This window comes from Acanthisitta chloris, unplaced genomic scaffold (genome assembly GCF_000695815.1).
Source record: "Acanthisitta chloris isolate BGI_N310 unplaced genomic scaffold, ASM69581v1 scaffold29697, whole genome shotgun sequence".
Classification (NCBI taxonomy): Eukaryota; Metazoa; Chordata; class Aves; order Passeriformes; family Acanthisittidae; genus Acanthisitta; species Acanthisitta chloris.
Window position 1 is genome coordinate 1 of NW_008683645.1, and position 21043 is coordinate 21043.

The following is a 21043-nucleotide window of genomic DNA, read 5'->3' on the forward strand; positions in this document are numbered from 1 at the left end:
ACGGCGTCCTCGGATTTCTGGCCCAGCCGCGGCTGCACCTCCAGGCTGAGCGCGGAGTCTGCGGACGGGAAAGGAGGAAGAAGAGCTCAGGCTTTGGCTCGTGCGTTGTCAGGGTGGAGCTCACGGTTTTTCGGTCACGGTCGCACATACCGGCTGCGCTGTGCACAAACACGCCCCGTCAGACTCACCGGCCGGGACGCAGTGGAATCCCACGGACACCGAAACGGTCTCTGTTGCTGAACATCCTTCTACGCAGCGGAGAACTGGCTCCACAGAGAAGCATTTTACTGCTGTCTTCTCAAATGCAACTGGCTTCTCGATTTTGACAAATTTGCGCTGCAGCTTGCAAGCTGCGAAAAAAGAGAATTCTCTTAAAGCACCTACAGAGTTTAGATAAATAACTTTTTGTGCTTGTAGAATTAGCAACAACTAAGGCCAGTGTATGAACTAAGTGATACAAGCTACATGAAGCTAATCTGATTGAAGCAGGTCGATTTCCTCTCAAAGGCATAGACTGTGAGAAAACAAGGCATGTGAGGCACAGCCCCAAGGATGGAGGCTTGTGAAATGGGATCTTGATAACCAAATACAAAAAGATACACATAAAATCCTTGGTCAACTCGCACTCGACTTTATCCAAACTATGACAGCACCTCATTTTGGGACAGTAGTGACTCCTAAACATCCTTACATCCACTTCTGCACTGTGCCTAGCACCACACCCACCTTGCTGAGTAGTTTAGGCCTTAAACCTATGATGCAGACTTTCCTGGACCAATCCCCACAGGGGAGCTTGATCCAAGAATACATTCCAAAAAGGCTAACACGTGCCCAGAGGGTTGTGTTCCACACAAAATGTGCAGGGCACCCTAATGTTATCAATGCATTCATCATGTTGTTTTTATATAGGACCCAGATGGTAAGAACAATCAATCATTCCCAGGCTGAAGTTTTCAGACTGAGTTCATCTTCAGCCTGAGGAAATTAAAACAGGTGTTTTCCACCTCAAATGCCCTCTAGGTTGGTAGCCAGGGATAGATTTAGTTTTTTCCCCAAAGTAAAAGCCTGGAAAAAACAAAATAAAGAATGAAACTATTAAAGATGACATAAAATGTCCTTTGTTAACACTCAAAGTACCTACTTTTCATACTAAATTATCATCTTAGCGAGTTTTAAGTTGAACACGCAAACTTTAGGTAAATGCACAGTGCATAACAAGTTGATATAAAAACACAAGCAGAACTTAAAGTGAACTAACAAACTTGGAAAAAACTGGTGTTTTTTTTTTTTTTAGCTTGTGACCACTAATCACAAAAATAGCAAAAACTGAGATGATTGTGCAACATTTAACATAAATCATCTACTCATGTGACTAATTATTTGAAGGCAGTTACATTAATATGTATCAGAATCTTAGTACCTCCAGCACAGGGGTGTTCTGAGATGATCCAAGACTGACCAAAACTCACTGCATCTTTAGCTAAATATCCACTGGGCATTTGATATTCTCTTTCCTTCTCAGCATCATATTTTCCACATACACCACAAGTTTTTCCAGCCATCCAGAAAGCAACCTGAATCTTTGTGGAAATAAAGAAAAGATGCACTTAGATGCTTTTCTTATAAAAGTAAAAACACTAAAAGTAATTTAAAAAATACCTCAAGTCTCTGCCCATCATAATACAATTCATCTATGCCATAATCTGGGGCCTTTAGTGCCAGTCCTTCCTTTTCCCTGCTGATTACCATACTTGCATCTGCAACAAAAAAGAAAAAATTTCTTCTAAAATGAATTTACTGTTTCAGGGTTCAATCTGAGCCATTTGTTAAGTGCCTGGGGACATAATGCAGGTTCCGATGTATCCTGAAAGAGATGGGGGAAATGAGAAAGGCTGTACTGCTTCCTGCCCCAGAACAAGCTGAAGCCCTGTGACAAGGGTGACTAGGTGCTTGTTCTGTGGGTCTCTGGGACCAGCACAACATGCTACAGCCCTGCATTTCTTGGTTTGTGCAACCATATACAGAATCAGCATCTTTCTTTGCTCATTTTTCCTCCCTTCCCCATGAAATTTTCCATGAAGGTATGGTAAAACCACCTAATTGTTTCTCAGATTAGGATGATCTTTTTGTTGAGAGGTATTTGCAGGATCACATCCTCTCCTTCTTCAAAAGATCACGAAAGACTAAATGAAATATAAAAATATGTTTCTTACCAGAATTAGATGTGTATGGAACATCTGTTGGGGCTTGGACACCATCAATCTTCAACTGGATGAGTCCATTGGAAACGTACATGTCAACCTCACTTTAAATAAAGGAAAACAGTATAAACAAATGCTTCTGCTGTTCCCTACTCAGCTCACAATTTCCTGTTAGAACCATCACTGCAGGATGCTCGTATCAGTCTGGCATGAATCACTTACTGCCCTTTGGGAAGAGGATTGAGAGGGCCCAGGAAAGCATGCCAGGAGGATGCCCACAATACACCTTGCCCTAGCTTAACTCATCTCTGAGTGTCTGTGGCCACTGTTCAGGCAGGAAGACCTGAGACTACAGGACCCTTACTGCAGAACAGCATAATGACTATTACATTCACATAAACTGAAAGTGCTTTACATTTCAAAGGAAGTTTGGATTCCCTGCAGCAGTTCTTACAGCCTGAATAGTCTGTGTATTGTAGTATTTTCTTCAGAGCAGTGTTTGTTCTAATGAAGAAATATGAAACTCGAGCACATCAAAAGCACATCCGTATGAGTTCTGTGAAGTGATTAGGAATGATTCAGTGATGAGGAATATCTTTATCATAAAAGATCCAGTCTATAAAACAAGCATCCTCGTGTTCTTCCAGGAAACAGGTGCAGGGAATACTAGTTTCTCTCTGTTTCTCTAACATTATGGCAGAGTTAAGCACACAATTTTCAGAAATAATTACTTTTAATGAAATCTTACAGATCAAAGCCTATTTATGTGCTTTGAAGAACACTCCCTATGATGATTTCAGTATGGATAATCCCATACAATTTACAGGTGATTGCTCCAGGATGAAACAAAGTGTGCCTTAAATTAATTTCAAATAGATTACAACATCATGTACCACCTAAGGGACGGCCTAAGAGAGTGCCTCTAATCTGGGATAAATAATACCCTTTTTAGCTATGTCCACTTCTCAACAACTCTGCTGGGATGAGTATGGGTGCTAATTTGTTCTAATTATTATCCTAGTGTAGAAGGCCAGACTAAATTAATACAATAGCCCCTTTTGGATTTATAGTTTATGTGCCTACCTAATCACTAAGAATTGAAATTAGAGGGTTAAATGCTAACAAATTAATGAAGAATTTGGGGCAGTAAAGCCTTTAGGTTACTGTGAACCTCAGATATACTTCAGTAGCACTGTTAAAAGACAAAGTCCCAAATCCCAGTGACACTCCTAAACATCTTTCCATTGACATCAGTAATTTCTGGATGAGTCTTATGATAGCACAAATCTGCCCTACAAATCTGATCTTCTTATGTGTTGCATATTCAGCTTGACGTCTATTTTGTATGAAGTTTGCAATTACTTACTGACTGGCGAGTCTGACACTTATTGCTGTAAAGTCAGAGGATTCTTCAAGTCTTTTAATCGTCACCAGGAATTTAAGCTCTGGACTACAGTCCTGCACCAAGACATGCTGGCAATTTGCAGGCATTGAATAGTTAAATTCAACACCGTTGAAGGTTGTGATCATATTTTGGAAAACAGAACAACGAGCTGAAAAAAAAATCAGTAAAAAGTAAGCCTTTTATAATTTATATAAGACAGCTATTCTATTTTAGTTTTGTATTAAAAAAAGAAGAGACCATTTTCTAGTTCTACCTGTTTCCACTTAAAAGCAAATTGATTCTGTCAGATGAAACATTAGATTTGTAGTAATACAAAAGTAAAACTTTGCCAGTCCCCAGGCAGCAGTGCAACCCACTCATGATTCAGACATCGTGTGAGATAAATTCTGCTCAGAGCTGATGCTGGTGCAGCTCTCTGTTTGTGGCCTTTTGGCTTTTCTGACTTTGTTGTAGCCAAAAGAATTTCTCAGAGGTGGAGAACAATTCACATATCATTAACACTAGAGAAAGTTCACTAAAATGCTGATACGTTTATTGAGTCATAACCAGGATTAGAGAGGGGAGAATGCCTCACTACACTTGTCTCTTTCACTGTAATGCCATTTTGTTGGAAATCCTGCCAGCTCTGATTAGAAATTGTTTTACAGCAATTTTAATTAATACAGATTAGTTTTGGTGTTTACCAAAGAAATATCATAAAATGGCTTGGGTTGGAAGGGACCTTAGAGATCCTCTAGTTCCAATCCCCCTGCTGTGGCCAGGAACACCATATAAATATGCATGGGTTTGTTATTAGCACACTGATTTCAGCAAAATGTGACTCCTTATTGCAGGATTACATAAAGCTTTTCCATTTAAAATTTACTCTAAGTAAGTATAATGTGATTAGCTCTTAATACAGCATTAATCAAACAATAATCCCTTCAAAACCAATGTGCAGGATTTGAAGTTAATGGGTATACTTTTGAAGCTGTTTTAGCATCTACAAAGCAGTGCTAATCAAGCAGAACACCTCAAATCAGAGGTCACTTGGATGTCCCTCTCACAAACTGTGTAATGTGTTTTTCTTCATGAACAGTATCTGCAATGAAGCTGAAATGGATGTATTTGGAACCACTATTTGGCATGGAACTGAATGTTCAGGCTTTCTAATATGGTTCCTTTTCTTTACATCTTCACAGCCTCACAGATTGCCAAACAGATGATTTATTTCTATCTGAAGTCCAACTGATTTGTAAGTGAATTTAAAATATTTTCAAGTTACATCAAACATATAAATCATATTTACAAAATCTGCAAAGTCAGTCAATGTCTGTGCAGATAGTTACTTGCTGACCTTTAAGATTTTCAATGACTGAAAGTGTTGCTTGGGTAAAAACATTCCAGTCAAGGGATGGTAGCATTGAAACCGATGTACCTGGACGTGAAGGGAATGGCAGGGGAAGCCTGATGGCTGTGTCGTAAATTGTGAGCTGAAAATCAGACAGAAAACAAACATGAATGTGAATGCAAAGTAGAATGTAGAGATGAGATAGCATTTTCCTCTAATGTTGCAGGAGAAGTGTGCTGACTGAAATCTAAATTAGCATCTGGAAAAAGAAATCAAGTCCTTTGTCTACAGCTTGAAATATCTCTACAGTGTGACATGTCTGCAACCTATAGAGCAGCAGTGTTGTAAATGGATTTGGATACTCACCACTTTGCAGGTTTTTGAGTAGCTGTATGTCTGTCACATTTCCTCGCAGTCTCACAGTTTGCTTACCTGAGATGCACACCCTCTCTTTGCCTATACTCCAAACACTGCTCTTTGGCTGCCATGCTTCTCTACAGCCTGGTTTCACTATCTTTTCAAGGACACAGGAAAACCTATCATCTTCCTGAAAATCTGGGGAAGAGTGGTCTTTTTAATAAGTTATTGTTATGTATAATATGCTATCAGTCCTGAGGGCTGTTTTGTAACCTGTTTCTTGTTTCATATGTTTGCATGCTACATGAGAAAGAGAAATGTCTTGTAAAATATGTTCATAGCAAAACCAACAGTGTGAATATAATGTCTTGTGATGGCAGCTCTTTATACTTTAATAATTATTTTTAAAATTCCTCAGGTTAAAAAAGCCATTAACCATCCATTTCATAAGTACTAACTGCTCCAGGATAAAAGATAGTGGAAATAGTTACCTCAGGCAACTTAAAGACAACATCGCAGGTTCTAGGAGATGTCAAAGCTATAACCAAGGTTGCCTGGTGAGAGGGACCAAGCTGTTGCCTTTGGGCATACCCAAGCAGGTATGCAGCTCCGGGAAGAAATGAGTAGAACCTGAAAAAAAGGAAGGAAGTGATTAAAATGATCTGTCTTTGAAAAAAATTGGTTCTTATTTGTTCACACTAAAATCCCGTCCATAGAGCAGTATGCATTCTGTGCTCATTTTGTGTCAGGGTTGGTGATACATGGTGTTGTGTATGGAGGGAGGGGCAGGCAGATTTTAACTCTTCATGGGTGAAACAGTCTTCAAGAGACTGGGAGGCATGAGAAGAAATGTATGGCCAGCTTGTTTTAAACACAGAGTTAAAAATAGGCACCACTTACATAAAAATTAAAATGCTATTAAAATTAATATTACTGGCAGTCCTGCAGTGGCAACTCTAAGGATCCTTCACCCACTAAGACTGTCAAGGAGCTGGTGGAGGGATCTTTACAATTGGGTTTCTTTACAGGCTTGGGACTCAAATAGAGAAAAGCAAAAAATATTCCTTTATGCAAAGGCATAGTCTCAGAGCAGAAAAAAAGTGAGTTCTGCAGCTTTGCTCCAGAATAGTCAATTGGATGGTTTCATCTTCTCTAATAAGGGCAGATAACAGCACTTTAGGTAATTCAATCTAATGTAAAAAGTTATCCTCTTCAGTAGACATTTGTAAACGAGATCACCTGTATGCCTTTAATGTGAAACCTCATGTTGCATGCATGTTTAGTTAACTGAGTTGCTGTGTGTCTGTATTTTTGGTAGCACTATGAAAAAAATAGGCTTTGATATGGGTCTATATGTTATTGCAGAAAAATGCATGTATGAATACAACAGATAGTATATGTATATGGAGGCAGATAAGTGAACTGAATCCAGCACTTACATTTTTCTTACACTGTGTCATACGATTGCTATTTAGTGTGCATAAGCCTTTTAGGAAGTGTTTGTCACCTGCTTCAGAGCTGGAGGTCAGGTGCCTACGTTAGGAAATTTCTCTCCCTGTACAGTCAGTAAGAGGCTGACTCCTTCAGAGAACCAAGGTTAGGTATCTACTCTGAACCTCCATCAGTCAGGAAGCATTAGGAGACCAATCTCCTAATTCAGGCATTTCATATTAAAAATCTACAATAGATTAGGTCAATCCCATAATCCTAAGTGGTTTTCCTGCAAACTAAAATGCACTATGCTTTGAGGAACAGAACAGAAAAAGCAGACACATGTAATCTGATTTTATAATACTATACTGATTAAGGGGAATTTTTCCAGCTCATAAATTGCAGAACTGAGTCTGTAATTATTTGGAGCATTGATATATGTGAATTTTTCAAAAACAAAAGTAAGATCTCACCATCTTGCAGTTGTTCGAATTATTGAAGGTACTATTGTCCACTCCAGCATCATCCGCATAGCTGGATAAGCAGCAAATTGCCCTGTTGCAATGTGAGTAGCAATGTGGTATTCCTGGCAATCTTTACCCCATTTAAGAGAACCCTAGGAGAGGGAAATAGATACATTTGTGCACAAGACACGGTAAGATCATTATGTTTCATTTACATTTGAACTGATTGTTATTTTAAACTTACTGATACTTTTCGGTAATTTATTACTGAAGCGTCAGCACAGAGTTTCCATCTACTTGGGCCTCTGATGCTTGAGGCAAACATCTGTATTCTCGATCTCCTGGGCTGTGTGTCAGTGTACAGTACCAGTTGTAATCCTGTTGGCTGCTCATTTCTGTGGATGGCACGAAGGACTGCAGCCAGTACTGGTGGCTTGCTGTCGCCCAGGAATTTGGGCTTCAATCAGTAGAGAGAAAATAGAGACCAGAGACATAAAGCATTACAATCACTATATTAAAAGCACAGTTTCAAAGTATTTGTTAAGGTAAAGTTTCATTCAAGAAGTCTTTTTATGTGAAGCATGGGACAGTGTCATAGATCATCGCTTAGTCTATTCAGTTCATATACCAAAGTCTTTCACAGGAGAGCTGTCACCACCTGTGTAAGTAAAACAGTGTTGGGAAACTTTTTGGAAAGTAATTTCAGTGTGAGGAAAGGAAGTATGGAGTAGGACCCTACTGTATAAAGAACCCATAGTACCCATCTCAGTACTGCTCTCTTATCAACACGTAGTTTAGCTAATAGCCTTTCTGACAAAATTAGTCTAACTGCCTGTATAAAACGATAGTAATTTGTATTGTCACAGAGGGTTCAGTGCAGTGCAAAGTGTGGCACTCCCATGAAGAGCAGCATGTGGCCCTGTTCAACGTCAGACCCTTGTGCCCAACAGCAGCACCCACCTGGGCTGTGAGTGCCTTACCTGAGCTGGGAGTCTCCAGCTGCCCAGGGGAAACCTGCAGGTGGAATTAGCTGTGGGGCAGCAGGTCCTCCCTGTGCTGCCAGGTCCGAGTGACAGAGACCCACAGAAGGATTGGGTGAGACAGAGCTGGTGAGAGGGTGGAGGGAAATGGGGAAAGAACAAGGCTGTGGCTGAGAAATAGTTCAGGGAAGTAGTAATGCGATGAAAAGATGGACAGGAAAGGTGAGTTTAAGCTGCACAGAAATGGGTGGGGGAAGGTAGATCTGATTGCCATTTTTCCACAAGCTACTTGAACTAACAACTGGGAGCTGCTGGTGCAGAAGGGATGCCTCAGCAAAGTAAGGCTTACTATTTTGTAGGCATGTAGGTCATTGTCTGAACTGTGTGACATTTTTCGTTGTTGAAATCTGCTCCACGTTCCATCAGTTCTTACAGAAGGAACAGGTACTATTAACTATGTACCATGCAGACATGCCTAAAAGAACACCTGGATTGCTCTCAAAGTTGGAGCCTTGCTGCAAAATCAAGGTCTTTTGAAAGGCCTTTTATGGTCCTGCAAACATGAATAGAAGGACTCCGTAGTGAACAGTGAACATCTAATGAACAAAAGAGTGGCAGAGTCAACTCCTGAACTTTTACAGAAAGATACACCATAAAAATATACCTGAAACCAGTTTCTGATGAAGCAGGTCAACACTTCAAAGTGTTCTTAATTTGTAGTGAATTATTTACTAAGTAACACAAATTTCAACATACCCAGCAATACATTCCAGTTTCATTTAAAAAAAATGTAACCTGTACTGAGCGAATATTAAAAAGCCTGCAATGCAGTCTCACCTTTATAAAACAGGAAACTTTTCAGTTTCTTTCTATATACCTACTATGATAAATCAGCATAATTTTCCCTATTCTGTTATAACCATACAATAACTGGAAATGCAAAGTGGATGTTTTTATTTCTTGTAGATTAAGATGCTCACCTGAGACACAGCTCTAGAGGTGTCTTCATCACTAGCTGAATAAGAGGAGGAGCTGATGCTGCTGTTCAGGGCTTCCTTTCCTGGGTCCTACAAAAACAGAGAACCACCTTGAAGCAAGATACTTCCCACTGCAAGTTGTTGCAGAAGTAATTTATCATGTTTTTATACTCAGACACCTAAGGTCTAATTGCAGCAAAGCTAGTGAGAGCAGTTGTAGACCCTGCCCCCAGTACACGCAGAAAATGTACCTGTTCATCTGCTGGCTTAAACCAAAACTGGTAAACAGGTAGATTTGCCTGTGAAAATAGATAGTATGTAAGAAGACCTAAGAGAAGACGCAGAACTAACTTTTGATCAATGTGTTAAAAAGTTCAGTATTGAGTACAGAAGAAAAAGCAAAACAAAATTAAATTTTTCAAACATTTTACACTGAAATATTCTGAATCAAATGCTTCAGAGAACCAGAGCTCCTCTGTCTTTGGTTCATGCTCTACGAGCACAATTTCCTGATGTACAAAACCAATCACTACAAGAAATATAGTGAGGGTGTATTACCTGTTGGTTGGAATATTCAGTGTCCCCACTACAGTGCCCGTCCTCAGAGTGGTCTTCTTGGCTGGTGCTGCACACTTTACTGCTAGCAGAGCTGCCACTGCTGCTCCTGCTGCTGCTCTTGCTGCCATGCTTCTTCCCAGATTGTCTTACTTCATCTTTCTTGTGTTCCTCAGTAGAGGAAGCAGTGGAAGAAGACGATGAACTGGAGAGGTGGGGCTCTGCCCAGAGGTCTGTATCTGCAGTCTTGTAATCTCTGTTAATCCGTTTTGTGCGGCGTCGTGTTTTATTTGAAGCCTCCAAAAACAGTTGAAAGCATTATGGACTTATAGCTTGCTCTGTAACATTTCTCTGGCTGCCAGACAAGCTGCTCACCATAGGCTTTCAAGGAAACAGGACTTCCAGTCCCCACACACTGCAGAGGCTGTACCAGAACTCACCTAGCCCCATTCCTCCCAGCCTAAATCCTTGCTTTCCCATGCCAGGTTTCCTCAGTAGTAACCCTTGGCTTCATTTATAGGAAATCTTTCCCTCTCTGATGCTTAAAGTCTCTTACCGTGAACACATTTTCAATGCCTAGAATCTTCTTCAGTTTAGTTTGAATGTCGTCATACGGAGAAGTCTCACCCTCTTCCTTGGACCCTGAGCTTGATACCTCAATTATTTTGGAAGCTGCTTTGGATCCTGCTTGAATCTCCAGCTGTATTTTGTCAATATCAGCATCTGTATGAACTAAAGTCAAAACACATTCCAGGGTTGTGCTGCTTAAGCATCATTCACAGATACTGAACAGAAAAAGTAGTCATGACTGTACCTGGCTTCAAAATTATTTTGGCTTCAAGTTCTCCAAATAATTTGTGCAGGTAGGTATTTCTTAAGAAGGCAGAATTTCGTGACTTTAGGCTGAGACAAGTAGAACATCCCAAACTTTCAAATTTTCTACAGGACGTGTATGCATAAAATCTTCCTGCACTCTGGTAATGTGCCTCTTCTGAACCTTGCTGGTATCCTTTGGATATCACACTAGGAATACTGCTTTGCTGCGTTAAACAAAAATATGGCAGATAAAGTTATTTTCCACAAAAAAATTTAAAAAATTGTCCGAGCTCCTAAAATCCTTCCTCCTGTTAATGAAGAGAATGATGACAGTCCTGCCTGAGTAAGGAAGTACTGCTTCAAGTTGGAGATCCAAGCACTGGAAGCAGTGGGGTTTCCTGCAAAGTACTCTGTGGAGATGACAGCTCTCCTGCCCATCCTTTCCCAGGCAGTGTTTCACAAACATACTTCCCAACGAGAACCTGCAGGGCCCCTTGGAGACAGTCTCCTTGGAAGGACTGTCTCTCTGCATCCATTTCAGGCTTCTAGCCCTCCTGTTGCAAGTCAGCATAGCATTCCAACACGAGCCTCAGAAGCTGAAGAGCACATGAAAGAATATGCTTCTGCAAATCCATTCATGGATTAGCTCGGGATTTGGGAAGAAAAATATATAACCTGTCCAAGAACCATATTTTTCACATTGCTCTGGCTCAGAAAAAAAAAAAAAGAGATATTGTACAAAGGATAGGAATTTCACACACCCTCTCCCTGACTGTAAAGGAATAGAAACACATACTGTCAAAGCAACCCTGCCTGCATGCAGTGAGGAGAGTGGGTAGACTGTGAATGATCATGTCTTGAATCCGTTGCATCTTAGGCTTGATTTGGGAAATGTCAGGCACCTCTTGAATCTCACCATTCCTGTGTTTGTGATCTGGTTAGCCAGTTCCTGTGTTGGGGTGCTCAGCCCTTCTGAGGAGCTGTCTGTTCTCTGCCTGTCTGAGGTACAGAGGTGAGAGGCTTCCTTACCTTCCAGCTACCAGGTCCTGAAGATCTTTCTGGTGGCTGAAATGGCTGGTCAGAGATACTTGATGCTTCTCCTTTGGGGAAAAGCTGGGATTTCTTTTCAGAATCTACTTCCTCCATGTTCCTTGAAATAGCATAAATTTCACTCCTGTGGAGGTGATAAATGGCACACAAGTAACACCTTCTGATTTTGCTCATCCATCTTTGCTGGTACAAAAACCACAGTGCTAAGCTTTCTGTGGCTGCCAAAATGTGGCAGACCTTAACAAGGAGTTGTATGCTTGTGATTTTGTAACAGGGAGCTCACAACCAGTAACACAGAGCAAGCAAAAGGCAACAAGCTCTTCTGTACCTCACAGCTGCTAGCTCAACCTCCCGAAGGCAGGGAAGTGTTTCAATCTTCACATTTTTCTCTTTGGTATTTATCCTGGCATCAAACTTCATTGTAGTGTTGGCACTGAACTCTGCATGAAATTCAAGACCACTCTGAAAGTACTGTGTATTAATCCCCATCATTGCAATCATATGAAAATATGCCCTAAAAGAGTGGAAATAAAAACATGCATAATTACAGATTAGCATGCACATATTTAACTTTGAAATGCAAAATTACATTTTCATGCTGCTCTGTTTATTGTAAGAGCCACTACTTGTAGATGAAGAGATTTATCATAACAGGATAAAAAACCCCAACTGAAGTGCCACTGGAAAGGGTGAAGGGATTTATCTGAATAACAAAGCTAACATGGACCCTCTGCATGAATTGTCACTGATACATTGCTTGAGGATGAGCTGATGCCAGAATCTTCTAGCTTCACATTGTTCCTATTCTTTCAATTGTTATTATTACTACTATTATTATTACTATTATTATCAGTACTGTTGCTTTTGCTTTTGGTTTTGCATATCCACAAGCATTTCTCTTTTTCTCCTGAAATCCTTCTGGCTTGTGCCAGGCAGTGATTCTAGGCTGAAATTGTAACAAACCGTTAATATGTAACCAAATATATTTTCACAGCTTAGTATCTTCAGTAACTGAACAGGTACAAATGTGAGCATTTCTAGCAATGGCAGAACAGCACAGCATCCTGTGGGATGCTGTGCACATTGCTACATTGGCAGGGTTGCAAAGCATCAGGGGATTGTGCTGCTTTCTCACAACTTCACTGCTCTGGACTAGCACAGCCATCTCAAGTCTCGGACAAGAAAGACTTGCGATCACATATCTATGTCAAATACAAATGTTTGTGTGTGTATGTGAAAATATATATAATTTTTACTTTGGCCTGATGTCAGCATGAATATCCATCTTGGTTTCCAACAGCTGTGAAGGTCTAAAATTGTCAGATAATGGCAGTTGTATCTGTATATCCACTGCAAAAGACAGACAGGAATGATATGAACAGAGAAAGAGTAAATGCTGGAGATACAATGCTTTTAGTAAGCATAGCAGTTAATACATGGGCAGTGCTTTTACATTTTGAAATACTTTACATGATTATTTAAAGATTGCTACTCCAAACCAGAGTTATACAAATATTTCTCACTTGAAATATGCTAATTACTTGTCATACCCTTTAGAGGTAGCTGAACACGGTTTCCCATTACAAGGGTATTTTTCAAGATTATAGAGGGATTTAATTTCAGCAGAGGGACTGGATCCACAATTATTGTGGGGAAACTGTTTGGTTTGGTTTCCCTAGCTCACCATCAGCCGCAGCCTGGGCCACCGCAGCCGCGCACAGCCCGAGCTCCAGTGGCACACCCACCACCGTGGGGACAATGTGCCGCAGCTCGCCCACCACCACCGGCAGGCTCCATCTGCCTGAAATGCCTCTCTGCACCTCTTCCACCACTTTTTTCACTACTGACTGCCACTTTGATGATCCAGTTATACTCTGAAAACAGATAAATAGGTTGGGTAAGAGGAGACAGGGAAGGGAAATTATTCAGCATTGCAGACAAAAAAAGACAACGATCTTGTCAGTACCATCATGGTTTGTTGAATGGCATCTTTGTCGATGTCAACAAAGGTGATCTCTTGGCCAAATACTTTGATGTAAGCAGACACCAGAGGGTCTTCAGGAGGCAGTTCTTTCCATCCCAGAAGCTGCAGTGTTAAGGAGATTTGGGGTGAAAGGGAAGAAGGAGAAAATGTCACTTGAAACAGACTAATGTATTAGCAAAAAGTAGATCCCATCTGAAGAATGTGAATCATGGTTCCTTAGCCAAAAATTTATTAGACACCTCACAGGCCTGAGCCAATGTGGCCTTTCTTATGTTGCCTAGCTGACTTCAGTGGGAGTTTCCCCATGTAAGGATGAGGTAAGGCCTTGGTAATTTCTGCTGCTCTAAGTACTAGGTGACACCCAAGGGCTCACGAGGAAAAATCGTATTCAATAATCATTTTAAAAGAGACAAGCAACCACTTAGTGTGTTTTAACATGCACTTTAAAACACATGAAGTTTGGCTCCTAGCATCATCATCATCTTTTGTACTATACATTAAGAGCTGACACATGTTGACTGAAAAGGTGGCATCTGTTGACAGCATAAGTACAATGTCAGTACATTTTTCCATGACCAAACTGGATGACTGACTCCTTTCTTACTGAAACATCAAAGGGAAGGCTCAGTGTGTACTGGGTGATGCAACCTTAGTGCTGGCAGGAGCTGTCTGTTGCAAACAGATCAGAAGGGTGCGCAGACATACCGTTTTACCGAGTTGCTTCAGTGTCTTGTATGTATCATACTCAGCAAAGGGAATGTTCTGCTTCCTGAAAAGCTTGGTGACGCTTTGTGACCGGAGAGCCACCTGAAGGAAACAGAGTCAGGCATCACAGCCCAAGTACAAGAGACCTCAGGAAAACCCTGGTACCTGGTATTAAACTAGCCGAGGCCACGCTAAATACATGCTTCATGAAGCCATTGTGTTATAAGGCCATGTCTACCTGGCAGATGACTGCAGGCTATGGCTGCAGATGCTGAGGACGTGCTGACCCAGCTTTGAATTAGTCAACAGGGATAATTTTAGGGCAGTTCAGAGCTCAGCCCAGGCTGCAAAGCTTGCCCAAGAAGCTGAGTAAATGCCTGCATGCTGTTACATGGAACTTCATGCTGCCCTGGCTGCTCTGCTGGCTGAAATTTAATTTCAGCTGCTCTTTCTCTGTGCTTATGCAAAATAGCCTAGATCCCAGGTGACTTTAGGTGGGCAGATGAATGTTCTGCTGCATAAGCTTTCCTCTGCTCCTAGATTTTCATGCCTATACTGGATGTGTTCATTGATGAATGTATGTGTCAAGAAGCCCAAATAAAAGAAGAAGCCTGAGTAAAATCATAATCATTATCTAAATTTTCTCTTCCATATCCTCCCTCACAGCCAGAGATGGAGTTAAACACTGCATCACCGTCCAAAACTGGTTGTTTTAATGCAGTACTTACCTCGATGATATCCGTTGCAGTATTTGCATAATATCCTCTTACTTTTGTGATTATATCAGATGGAAACATGGTGCTGGGACTGTTCATTAGATAGACCCTCCATATGGCACCAGCTTGATATTCAGCTATCACAGGAATAAAAAGCAGCAGAGACTTTTGTTAGAGTCTCCGAGGTGTCTGGTGCATGTAACCCACCTCAGGTATATGCTGTCAATCACAAGGGGTTCTGCCAGGATTTGGTCCCACATGTCCTCAAGTTTGCAACCTCAAGAGGAGAACTTTGTTCTAGAACAGAGTCAACACAACCCGAGGGACTGAAGAAGGAGGCCTAAATCCATGTGCAGGTATCACTTTCCCCAGCAGACACCAGAGCTGTGGAACACACTCCTGTAATTTTGTATGTTAGGAGGCTCCTGTGCTTTTTCTATTTCAAGTGTGCACTAAATTCACAGCTCATGGGTGAATTTTGGATAAAAATCACAGAAGACAATAGAGGCATTTGGCTACCTAAGCTGAAGCATTGCACAGGGCATCTGATACTCACGGGAATAATCACCAACATGAATGACCTTGCTGTAACGATAGCTCAGCCTGTCGAGTCTGGGGCTCAGGAGTTTAATGGCAATGTTGCAAGCAGCAGATCTGAGTAACAGAGTTAAAATCATAAGAAGAGAGTCAACTGTGACCAAATTCTTAGAAAACTGAAAGAAAAGCATCACCATTTGCTACTAAAAATGTACTTCTTCCTCTACTTACAGTTTGTGGAGCTGTGGGATCCTGCCTGCTGCCAAAGCCTTCATGTGTGAATATGTGAAACTGGCTACTTGCAGGCTGGGCTCAGTCAGCAGTGAGCTGGCCACAGCTGCTACCGTTGGAAGAGCAGGCTTAGTTTCAAAGAGTACAACACAAGCCACCATTCGGACATTAGGAGCAAGTGTGCTGTCCATAAAGACCTGGAGGGTGGTCTCCCTTACCTAGAGGAGGAAAATACAACCTGTGAGTAACTCATAACTTCTCAGGAGTAGTGGTTCCTAAACAGTGCATATGTGCTCTGCAGTGAATGGAGCACAGAACCTTTAACAGAGACTTGAGCATGGGACCTGTCACTGAAAATGATAGATATTTCTGGGTGCACAGTGAACTGGGCTGGGAGAAATAGCCATTAGGAGTGGGCCCAGTGTTACAGTGACTAAAGCAAACTCTTTTCCAGGATATCAGCAAGCATGGGATGATGTCAGGAATTTGTAATGTGGGCAAGGGGAACAGCAGTAACTGAGAAACCTGCCCAGAGTTACTAGCATTACCTGATGGCTTTATTATTCCTGAATCACTAAGAAAACACAGTCCATACCCTCTAAGACATTTGTTTAAATAATAATCTCAGTTACTTTTGCAGGGTCTTTTCTGGCAATTTTCCTCAAGGCCAACACAGCATCAGCATGAATTCTGCTTGGTAATGAAGCTGCAGCCAAGGAAAATGTTGGCAAAAACCTCAGGATGCGTTTGATACTGGCCAGCTCTCCTGCATTGCCGATGGCTTTCAGGGCCAAGGCCATGTCTTTGGCATCACCTTTGCTGGTAGCTTCAGTAGCAAAGTCATGGAGTGGCTGAAAATGGAGCAGACGGTGTTAATCTTACCAGGTAATGATCTTGCAATAATGCATAAAGATATACACTGCCATGGCAAGCAAAACAACTACTGCTGCAAATCCCAGAATAGAGCTGTTCAGATTTCTCTCCCAGGAAAATTCTCACCATCATTATCAGGATGGTGAGAACACAGAACACACAAACAAACTTGATCTACTCCTTACACAGTGTTGTAATTGATTTTGAATTGTGTCTGAGCTTGAGTGTAGGAGATAATCCCAGGTGGGTTCCTGCACCAGAGAGTCTGTTGCAATTTCAAAGGCAGTCCCAAGATGACACCAGGTTCATTTGTTCCTTAGGGCACCTCCACCAGCCCTGCCAGCCCACAGCCCCTGACAACAGCACAGCTGCAGCATTGCACTTGCATATTTTTCACTTCCTACAGCAACAGCAAGTTTACTTAAATGGTTTTGCTGTTCTGAGAAGAGAAATTACCCTTCTGGTGGCTTGGCTTGTTTCAGTCTTTTTTGGAAGGTTTAAAACCAGCAGGGCCATCTCAGTGCTGAGCAAGGATTCAGAGCTGCACGGTCCGAGGATGATATTCTAAATATTTCTGACAGTGATATGCAATTATGTAGCAGAGCCTCTTTGGAAGCCCCAGCCTATGACATATCTAGAGTTTTGCTTATATTCACACTTTACTGCCTTTTTACTTCTTTTAAGTACACTCTACCTAATGTAAAAGTAGAATCATAGAACCATAATTATTTTGCTTTAATCCTAACTTTTCCATACCTAAATTCAGTTTCAGGTTGTTCACAAGATCTATTATCCCCACAGGCTTCTACCACTTACATTTGAAATTCTGGACTGCTAAAACCAGATTTTTCAAAGGCATCGGCTCAGAGTTTCATTCTGTCTTTGCAATTTTGCAGGCAATCAGAGCTAAGAGTGAGGCAAGAGCAAGTTACCTAATTGCCAGCATTGTGAGAGCTAAATTAGAGGCATTTTAAAATTTCTTTACCCTTTATGAATAAGAAATGAGAGTCACCTACCTGAAGAAGTTCATTTGGACACAGGGAAATCTGAGCGCAGTACTTATTTACCATGCTACCATATCCCAGGTAAACAATTACCCGAAGCATGGATACTTTCTGGATTTGGGGACAGGTCAGAAAAGTCTGCAGAAGAAAGAAGTATCAGCTTTTACCATGTCTAGTTTTAGAGTTGGCATTAAGTGAAAATTGCATTTGAGAAATAGATATAATTGATTTGGACTTTTTCTAGATATTTTCGGAAGTTAAATTGAATACTGTTCATTCAGCTACAATAAAAGTAAATAGATTAATTCCAGTTATGCTGTATATACTTTAGATATTGGTTACATGATATTGTTTTCCTAAGTTTTTCTTTCCTTTTTTTAACTTTTCTTTTGTCCAAAGGAATTAACAACAGTTTTCTTAGAATTCGTGGGTTTAAACATCAAAGTCATTAAAAATTTGGCAACAAGTGCTTTGAAACTTTTTCTGAAGCATTCCCCAGTTTTGTTAGTACCTTGCATTTTACAGATTTAAAAGGATATATGTTGCATCTTTCACATATCCTCTGAATTCACCTTTAAAAGGGAGTGAGAGGGAAATAGAAAGAAGTAAGATCTGTACTGACTGAGGCAACTTCGAGGGTTTGCTTGTTTGGTGTAACAAAATGGAAGGCGAGGGGGAGAGTCACAGCTGCTTCCCAGATGTTCAGCTTCTCATCATGAATTTTTTGCTTCAGGAATCTGAATGTGTCAGTAGCTCCAGCAGCACAGATGGCACTCAGGAACCAGGGCCTGCCAGGAAAAGGAGGATTCATTATCTCCATTGCCCAGTATGCTTCTGATCAGAAACCCTGGCTGAAGGCAATAGTTACCTGTAGGGAAGTTCATTGACAAACTGCAGCCACAAAGACTCAATTTGATCAAGGGTCACAACACGGAAAAGCTGGACCATTTGTAAGAACTTGACTGAAGCTTCTTTAGTGGCTCCTTTCTCATTATTCTGAACTAATTGCCGCAGAGTTTCTGTTAACTATGGAAAAAAACCAGATAGTTGGAAGCATCCAAGTCTAAAATAATTATGTGATGACCTGTTAACCTCATAAATAATGAAAGGGTATGAAAGTAAGCCTCTGGTACCTGTAAATCTGGATTTTTAATCCTCACTAGAGGAATTGGCATCTGGAGCAGTTCTCCTGAGAAATGATAACGAAGACTCCCCTGGTTTTGCAGCCGAGTTTTTGGTGCACTAATAGGAGTCCTTTTAATGCCAACCAATGACAGTTCTTGTCTTCAGGGGAAAGAAGGAAATGCATCAGTAGTCTGTAACCACACTCTGTGCTGGAAGACATGTACAGCATTGGAGCAGACTGAGGGGATGCCCAGCAGAACCATTGCATCAGCCACAAACAAATCATACACTTCTCTCTTTATCCGTTGCTCAGGATTAAGTGGAGAAGTCGTATTACTGGCAAGAGCTTTTGTGACAGCTTGGCAAAGTCTCTGAGAGGTTGGACAAAGGATTCAGGTGGCCCAAACAGCAGGGCATGGCACCCGGTTGGGCATCCCTAGGGCTGTATGGGGCTTTGACCTTTTGCAGCTACAGGACAAATATTTCTTGTTATCTCACAAATCAACAGTAAATATGTTTTAGGCATCTGCTCCTGGCTATGAAAATCTAAGGACACGCATGGTGCCTACCTTGCCTCCATGACTGCTGCCCCATTGGGTTCATTGAAGGGAGAGATCTCGTACACCTGCTCAGATGCAGCAGATGTCAACAATACCCCACTGTCATCATACTTCATCTTGTAAGTGAACATCACCATGTCCTTAATATTTCGGACTTTCTAGAAGTGCAAAGAGACCCACCCAGAAATAAGAACAGACTAGTTAGCAGAAACGAGCCAAACTCCGTGTGAGCATCAGTGTGATGCGTGAGTGTTGAGCAGTGGCCCATGCTGAGTGTGGCAGCAGGGCTCCTTGCTGCTCATACCTGGGTGCAGGTGGGGCAGGGACGAATGTATGCCATTCCCATGTTCTTCACTGCTTTCTCCTGGCAGTCCATCAGGTCCTTGCTTTTGGAAACGGTGGCACGGTTATTCTTGCTGTCATCCTGGATAACATATCTGGTTTGGCAGATGCCTTCAATCCCAGCCTGCAAGTATTAATTAAACACAGTCAGCTTCCCACTTGAAACAGCAATAAAAAAAGTCAAAGAAAATTGTCTGGGAAGTGTATGTACAGGCAAATTACTCTCCACTGGTAAAATTAGAATAAAAGTAAAGTCAGAATGGAAAAGACAAACCTCTTGTAGTTCATACACGTTTTGTGACTTCTTGATGGTTATCTGCATCATGTTCAGAATCCCTCTCACTAGGTTAGTGCACAGAACGGGACAGTCTTCAGGGGCAAAAATACTTCCAACCCTTCCTTCAGTGTATTCAAACTTAAAGGCTTGGCTGAAGCATGCATCAATGGTCTCTGAAAGCCTTGAAGATGGAGTGAAGGGGTCTATGGGCCAGAAGCCGTTGTGTTCCTCCAGCTTTGGTGATCGAATCTGTGAACAAAAATAGGAAAACAATCATACTGTTCACCATCATTAGAAACAGTGCAGTAGTAGGAAAACTGAGCACTTCCAATGCATGGCCAGAGGCAAGCCACTTGTCCAACACCACAGGATACAGTTTCTGTCTAGGACTCCTGTGCTGGGCCTAGGAAGTATCCTTGAAAATGCAAACTTCCATGAAGGATTTCTGCCAGAAAAATTAGATTGTGCAAGCAGAATTAAAAACTTCAGCAAGTCTGGTGAAGCTTGTTGGGCAAGTGAAACACTGGCTGCCAGCAATCTGTACAGACCAGATACTCACCCCTTTTCCATAGATGACAAGTGAGATCTCCCTTCAGTCTGCAAGGCAGCTAAGCCATTATTGCTCAAGCTGCCTGCCTAAACACACAGGGACTATTCTGGTTGCTGCTCCGGGTCCAGCATGCCCCAGAGCACCAAAGCAGTGGCACAGCTGATAGGGGAGCAGAGGTGACCGAAGGAGCTCACACATTCTTTGGAAGCGGCTGACATCCTTTGAGCTTATCAAGCTGTAAAGCTTGCACACAAGTCCTCGACTGCTACCTAGTGGGAAGTGTGTGCCTGCATGCACAGACATATCCATACCATACAAATACACACACACCTCCCACCCTTGTACATAGAAGTACATGTTCCTGTGTAGAGGGAAAAGGTGTGGGCTTAGTGCTCTGTTTTATTTTAGACATTTATAATCAATGCTGCAAGGGCGGCTCGCCTCTTGTCACATTCAAATTAAATCCTACTCAGGACCGGTGCCTGCAATTGTTAGAGTTGTAGCAATTCTAACAAGGCTACACAGAGCCTGCAATTGCAGCAATATATAATGTTTGACAATAGATATTCCTTC

General features: G+C 41.5%; 1 protein-coding gene across 1 annotated transcript in view; it reads right to left on the reverse strand.

Moving 5' to 3' along the window:
- Positions 1 to 4: 4 nt before the first annotated feature.
- The window catches only part of LOC103806350 (vitellogenin-2-like), a gene marked incomplete at its 3' end in the record, with an annotated part of 22288 nt that continues 1249 nt past the window's right edge, over positions 5 to 21043 (reverse strand). Inside the window, exons 3-34 of the mRNA XM_009079035.1 lie at positions 19918 to 20169; positions 19606 to 19767; positions 19311 to 19459; positions 18750 to 18900; positions 18485 to 18642; positions 18239 to 18404; positions 17629 to 17754; positions 16372 to 16590; positions 15740 to 15957; positions 15528 to 15625; positions 14984 to 15108; positions 14256 to 14357; positions 13533 to 13652; positions 13251 to 13440; positions 12823 to 12916; positions 11895 to 12080; positions 11546 to 11690; positions 10515 to 10740; positions 10257 to 10432; positions 9704 to 9997; positions 9397 to 9444; positions 9149 to 9235; positions 7433 to 7645; positions 7198 to 7340; positions 5785 to 5923; positions 4943 to 5078; positions 3568 to 3754; positions 2214 to 2305; positions 1660 to 1757; positions 1421 to 1580; positions 189 to 350; positions 5 to 58 (exon numbers count right to left, since the gene is read on the reverse strand). Of these exons, the coding sequence (XP_009077283.1) occupies positions 5 to 58; positions 189 to 350; positions 1421 to 1580; positions 1660 to 1757; positions 2214 to 2305; positions 3568 to 3754; positions 4943 to 5078; positions 5785 to 5923; positions 7198 to 7340; positions 7433 to 7645; positions 9149 to 9235; positions 9397 to 9444; positions 9704 to 9997; positions 10257 to 10432; positions 10515 to 10740; positions 11546 to 11690; positions 11895 to 12080; positions 12823 to 12916; positions 13251 to 13440; positions 13533 to 13652; positions 14256 to 14357; positions 14984 to 15108; positions 15528 to 15625; positions 15740 to 15957; positions 16372 to 16590; positions 17629 to 17754; positions 18239 to 18404; positions 18485 to 18642; positions 18750 to 18900; positions 19311 to 19459; positions 19606 to 19767; positions 19918 to 20169 (4876 nt within the window). The remainder of the gene's footprint in view (positions 59 to 188; positions 351 to 1420; positions 1581 to 1659; positions 1758 to 2213; positions 2306 to 3567; positions 3755 to 4942; positions 5079 to 5784; positions 5924 to 7197; positions 7341 to 7432; positions 7646 to 9148; positions 9236 to 9396; positions 9445 to 9703; positions 9998 to 10256; positions 10433 to 10514; positions 10741 to 11545; positions 11691 to 11894; positions 12081 to 12822; positions 12917 to 13250; positions 13441 to 13532; positions 13653 to 14255; positions 14358 to 14983; positions 15109 to 15527; positions 15626 to 15739; positions 15958 to 16371; positions 16591 to 17628; positions 17755 to 18238; positions 18405 to 18484; positions 18643 to 18749; positions 18901 to 19310; positions 19460 to 19605; positions 19768 to 19917; positions 20170 to 21043) is intronic.